Source organism: Austrofundulus limnaeus, unplaced genomic scaffold, assembly GCF_001266775.1.
Source record: "Austrofundulus limnaeus strain Quisiro unplaced genomic scaffold, Austrofundulus_limnaeus-1.0 Scaffold236, whole genome shotgun sequence".
NCBI classification, from domain to species: domain Eukaryota; kingdom Metazoa; phylum Chordata; class Actinopteri; order Cyprinodontiformes; family Rivulidae; genus Austrofundulus; species Austrofundulus limnaeus.
Genome location: NW_013952638.1, coordinates 242817 through 249155, shown reverse-complemented (window position 1 = coordinate 249155; position 6339 = coordinate 242817). Strand labels below are relative to the sequence as shown.

At 39.1% G+C, this 6339-nt stretch overlaps 1 protein-coding gene across 1 annotated transcript in view; it reads left to right on the top strand.

The window, feature by feature from the left end:
- Positions 1-6339, top strand: part of gdpd5b (glycerophosphodiester phosphodiesterase domain containing 5b) — a gene marked incomplete at its 5' end in the record, with an annotated part of 63323 nt that overhangs the window by 46683 nt on the left and 10301 nt on the right. Inside the window, 3 exon segments of the mRNA XM_014019931.1 lie at positions 1107-1252; positions 3125-3207; positions 5787-5937. Of these exon segments, the coding sequence (XP_013875385.1) occupies positions 1107-1252; positions 3125-3207; positions 5787-5937 (380 nt within the window).

The following is a 6339-nucleotide window of genomic DNA, read 5'->3' as shown; positions in this document are numbered from 1 at the left end:
AGAATAGAATAGACAGCCTTTACTGTCCCACAGAGGGGAAATTCAGGTGTAACAGCAGCAGCATCAGTTCACAAAAAAATAAAAATAAAAATCTTGCTATGCACCAATAGCAATAGTAGTAGTGGTAATAGAATAGAAATAACGCTAAAAGATGAAACAGTATCTGGTAAACAGTTGACCGTCCAACACGGACTGATTGAAATAAGGAGTGAACATGGTCACTTCAGAAGTATCCCTTTCACCTGAAAATATATTTAATATTTTTCAGTGATCTGTCTTCAGGCTGGACACACAGTTGGTACTTGACTCTGTGGGAGAAATTCAAAACCAGTGTAAGGGAGGCTTGACCATTGTTTACTGTTCAGGATCTGATTTTGGTGAGATTTTATGATTTAGAAAGGTCTTTGCCATAACACTCCCCCATTTAACATCACTGTAATGCAGATTAGCACAAAAAAAAATCAAAGATGTGAGAGGTTCTGTGTGTGTAGGTGTGTGTCGGTGGATGATGGCTCAGAGTCTCCTGTGTGTAATAAGAGTTGGCTACTCGACCCCACCCTGAAGCTGACCTTGAAACAAATGCATTCTTTTGTGTTGGCGTGCAGATGCCCACACTCGCAGCCATCAGTGCTCGCTCACACAGAGGTGGATTCAGAGGGTTCTCTTCTTTGACCACTGATGGAAATGATTTTAGCTTGTGTGTGTGTGTGTGTAGCTGAACAGATTTCATTAAAAATAGCTAAATGAGCTCTGAGTGCTCCGAGAGGCAGAGTTTTATCCWCGGATGTTTCAAGGCTGACTATTTTATAACAAGCTAACGAGCTGTTTACTGAAGCTTCATGATTATTTTGTACACAGATACTGCGTATGACTGGTTTCAGTTATCTAGGTTAGTGATGCCACAAAAAATTTATCCCAGAAATGAATTTGTCATTGAGATGAAGGATCAGTTAATGARAATAGTTGCATTGTTTTGTTTGTTTACATCACATGTTTGCAGATTATTTTACACAACTCTAGTTGTTCTGTATCTGTTATGTAGAGTCAGAGTGGAGCCTATTGTGTTTATAACGTCGACTAACTATTGTTTTTGTGCTTTCTGCCAGTGTTCCAGGTGGTGGTTGTGCTGCTGTATCTCAGTGTATTATTAGGACTCTATGTGGTACCGCTTTATCTCTCCTCTCCCTGCATCATGGACCCGGACACCCTTAAACCACGACCAGAGGTTTTTGGCCACCAGGGGGCCCCCATGGTGAGTCAGCACATTTATCTGACTGAATGTTGGAATGATAAACAAACCTGAAAGACTTGAACGTTTTTAACACCATTGCACACTAAGCTGTCTGATTTATCCATTTCTATGATAATGCTGTGCTTGTTGAGGTTACAGGAGTTACCATGCCCAGTCACTAGCTGGTGCTAGTATTTCAGCAACATGCTAACATGTCGACATTAAACAATTCAGTCTGTAGCATAAAAACAGTCACACCCAAAATAGTGAATACATGCATCGTCCTTTGGACCAAGATATGGTTGTGTCGCTCCTACATGTAGAAAATGATGAGTAACACAAATGGCACTCTGTTAACTGTTCATCTACTCACACAAGAGCATGAAAACTATTGATTGCAGCCATTCATAAAGCACATGCTTGATTTCACACTCATGCAGGGTGTTTCCAAAAACTTCCACTCTGAGATACCAGTATTTAAAAAAAAAAAATGAGTTCAGAGAAAATGAATGCAGTTTTTCTGTACACAAACAGGCAAAACACTGCAGAAATGCTGCAGTTTCATTTAAAAACAATGTTGTGTAAAGTAGACAAGGCCTTAGACCTCCCAGTAACTTTTCCACAGAGATGTTTCAGACCAACTCGTTTCGTCTCTTTGAATCCAAACAAGGCGCTTCACACCCTGCCCTCCACCTTCTAAAACAGTCTAGCTTGATAGAGGGGTTTATGACTATATAGCAGCACAGAAACCTTTTATTTACAAATAAATTAAAAGATGTCAACAACAGAAGACTTGTCTATCCAGCCTAACACGTTGGAGCCAGAGTCTGACCCAGAGCCAGAGGAAACAACCAAACTGAAGTTGCTTTGTCCGGACCTTATTTGGCAGTTCTTTCACAAATACTGAGAATACTGAACAGGTTGAAAAATAGGACCTTTTAAGAGAATATAAAAATATATACACAGTACTGGTAGAAACTAAATTCAACTTTTCTGCACTCCTAGAGACTCCAAGTACACGACAAAATGCATGTAATGGCTAAACAAGTGGATTTTGCACGTCCCCTTTTTTTAAAATCAGTTATCCTCACTCAGAAAAGGGGTGAAAGAGGCTTGTGAAGTTACAAAAAGGAGGAATTCAGAACAAATCATTGCAGTTCCACTTGATATAGACCCCAGCTGAATGATTTAAATGTGAAAAAAGAAGGATTTACAGTAAAAATGTGAAAACCAGATTAAATATTATTGCTGATATTTCTAGAAGTGTTTCCCTAAAAATGTGTTTTTTTTGTTTGTTTGTTTGTTTGTTTTTGCATACTAGGCACTTTTTTTATTTTCCTATATAATATATCATAGATTAATGATGAGTTACGCAACCCATCAGAAGAAAAACAAAGCCAGTTCTTTAAAACTGATTTAGGAACACACCCAGCCTCTGGTGTTTCTACAACAGGATCGATCCTTTCAGTGGAATCTAAAATTAGGAGTGTCTCAGAACGGCTGTAGGGAGGTCTGACGGGACTCAGTTTCCCAGAATCACTTTTTATTGATTATTGCAGCATACCTTTCCCATGTTTCCCCATCAGTAGCTTTACTCTCATGGTCTCAAAGGAAGCTGTTGTTCTAGTAAGTGATGTTTTAGTATTGATCTCAGCACTGAACTAAGTTAAAGAGCAGTCCACAGCACTGGGCTTTCTCATCCACAAATCCCTGTGTGCTCACACAATGTAATCTCTGTCACATGTTTGATAAAATATTAACATGGTCTGACTTTGTAAGACAAGCCATACTTTTTAAATTAGTTTTTAAATGAGTCATTGTTTAACTTAAAGTCCTCCACTAAACCACTTGCAATCACTGTTTGTCCTGTTCACCATGTCTGTGTGTTTCCAGCTTGCTCCAGAGAACACACTCTGGTCTTTCCAGCGAGCTTTGCAGATGAACGTTACTGGACTGGAAGCTGACGTAGCTCTAAGGTACACAAACAACCGATCAATACAGAGTTACGTTAAAGCCAAACAAATAAATTGTTATTTAATCTCTGCAGATAACCTGGCTCTTCATGTTTGGACCCATAAATAATCTAAATGATTTCTTTTTAAGCATTTTGAGACTGTCCTGGGATTAAAATGAACCAAAAACCACAATCAAAATAGCGTTATGTTCCATATTTTATTTGCAATAAATTTCAAGCATTAAAGACCAGAATCATTTTCCTCTGCTTCACATTGATTGTGCTGTTTTACTGTCAGGACTAGAGTTAGTGTTTAAAAAGTAGATATCATCCAAACAGTGGCTTTATTGTAATAAAGCCCTGAGAGTTATGATCAGTATCAACAGTCAAGAGATTGTTTGACAACACCTGTTTAACAGGCAGGGTTTCCCCTAGGATTTTTTTTAACCGTGGTGGTGTGGTGACCTCTCATGGGGGTGGGGGGTTAAATGGAAATTAAAATTTTATTTAATAAGTATATTGTTCTGTATGCAAAGTTTACTYTATACAAATGTTCTCAGTCAGCAGGTTGACAGTTTTAGGAGCTGCCTGAGGAGAACTTKTTCGTTCTCCTCCTCATCCTCTTTGAAATAGAGACCAAAAATATCAACATCCATAAGCTTTCTGCTTACAGATCAAACATTTTCTTTTAAATAGGAGTAAACTGTGTACATGACCTTATTAAAAGTTACATTTTAGTGTTCTTAGGACTGAAGACTTTATGAGGAAAGAGGTTTTTAAACATCTTTTCTATAATTTTAGTGTTTTCAACTGAGGAGCTTTGATATACTTTTTTGAGAAAACTATAGCAGAGGAAGTTTTCTGCACAGAAAAAAAATAGTTTTACTGTTGTTTTTTTTTACCAAACTGACAAGTTTCTCCAGTAAAATGATTGTGTGGCTAATTTAAAGGCATTAAAACACCTGGTTAAATTTAGAAGATATTGTGATTAACTACAAACATCTGAAGCTGACTCAGAGAACTCTGTGATTTTAGAAAAAATAAAAGTCAAATGTAGACACGTCTTTAAAAGACCCCCCACACACACACACACACACACACACACTCTCTGCGGCTGCTGTCCGCTTGCACCTCCACCCCACCCGCATGTGATTAACACAGATTTTTTTTTTTTGTGCAAATTACAAATATTCGATGCTCATTATACAGGTCAACGTCTGAAGGGGTTGACATGTGGACTCTTAAGTCCTGGGCTGGTTGGAGCTGCGCTGCAGGTGGACAGGTGCTGTGGCTGCGGTCAAACTGCCTCTCAGCCCTCACTTTAAAAACAGTCAGGTGATCTGTCGCAGTTTTGTTTTGCTCATGAACACGGTGGAAATGCTGCCAGGTGCTTTTAGAAATATATATATAAAATACAACATAATCCTCAGTGGAAAATTAATCCAGGAAACGCTGAGGGCTTTCCTAGGAGGTGTTCACCTGAGCTGAGTGAAGCTGACCCCCCACCCACAGAGAAAGGAAGAAAGGCAGCACTGTCTGTCAGACGGCACGACCCGCCCTGCTCTGTTCTGACTGGGTGAAACTTTGATTGTGGTTCTCTTTATTGGGTGAAAGAACCGTCAGTTTAATCCCTAGACGGCTTTAACAAGTTTTTTTTCTCTCGTTCATTTTTACGAACACCCGCGGAGGAAAACTTAAATCCAGGTCTTTTTTTCTTGGTTTTCCACCAGACAACRGGGAGGTGGGATCCGGTTGTCCGAAACAAAAATAGGTTGTCTCAGACAACTTAAACAATGATTTTGCCAACCCCTGTTTTACATTGATTTAAAAAAATAAATAAGTAAAACTTCATTCCGAAAGTGTGGCGGCTTTTATTTAGCCATGGCGGTGCYCCACGATCAATTACATGTAGGGAAAACCCTGACAAGAGCTGAGACTCAGAGCTCAGAGATGCACTTCAAGGAGCTGATGGAAACTTAGACTTAAACTTGTTTATTAGAGCTGCATTTTGTTAGGTTCTGTGTTTAAGATTTGAGTCTGCACTTTAAGACACATCGATGTATGTATTGTAAGTAAACGTACTTGGTTCAGATGTTAGGTTAAGAAAAGTTTGCAGGTGTTTCTTTCCTTTTTGCTTGCTGTCAGAAAGGAAAAGGAGTGCAGAAAGAGAATCTGAAGCACTGTACACCAAAGCAAAGCAGGATTAACGGGTTCACAGTTTAAGATCAATTATGTGGAAAAGGTTCCCAGCAGCAGTGGAAAGGAGATGTACAAAACGAGTTTGGAGCTAAGATTGAGACAACCTCACCATCCAGAGAGGACTCTCAACATCGTAACCAACAGAAATATCTTGCTCTCCACTGCCCCTCCCCCTAAACTTGACAAACCTAATCAGTTTTACAAATCTGACAACACATTTGTTTTTGGATGCCCATCCTCCCTGCTCCCCTCCAACTCCTCCACCCTTGATACTGAGCTCCCTGTACTTAACAATGTTTTTACCTGTATAGATTATAAAACAACAGTTCCTTAAATAGATATAAAATTTATAGTCTATACTTTATTCAAATGTTCCCGTGTGTTTACTCTTCTGATCACCAGTGTTGATGGCGTACCGTTCCTGATGCACGACTTAGACCTGCGGAGGACCACAAATGTGGAGGAGGTTTTTCCAGACAGGCAGACGGTCGAAGCCTCATATTTCAACTGGACGGACCTGCAGCAGCTCAACGCTGGCCGGTGGTTCCTCAAGGTTGTTCTCTATTACTAAAACACTCTCATTTTAAAGGTTTGATGACTTTAACTTGTGAGTGTGTTGGGAGGTGTAACAAAGTGACCTCACTCAGTAGACTGTCAGGTTGACCTCAGGTGTTTGAAAAATAAAGACAAACTTTAGTGTCCATGAATGGATTATCAGTTAAAAAGTTAATAAGAGTGGTTCACCTTGCACTTCAAATAAAATGGTTTAATTTACATTTTTGGTTTATTTACTAAGGATGGTGTACATTAATGAATGGATAAATTAAATGTACCAGAATGTCCTGATGCATCTCAGTAATCCAGGTAAAAATTCAAAAAGAAAAAAATTGTATAGGTCTTCTGGACGGTTTCTTCTCTAATGAAACGTTTCGTCTCTCCTCCAGAGACTTCTTCA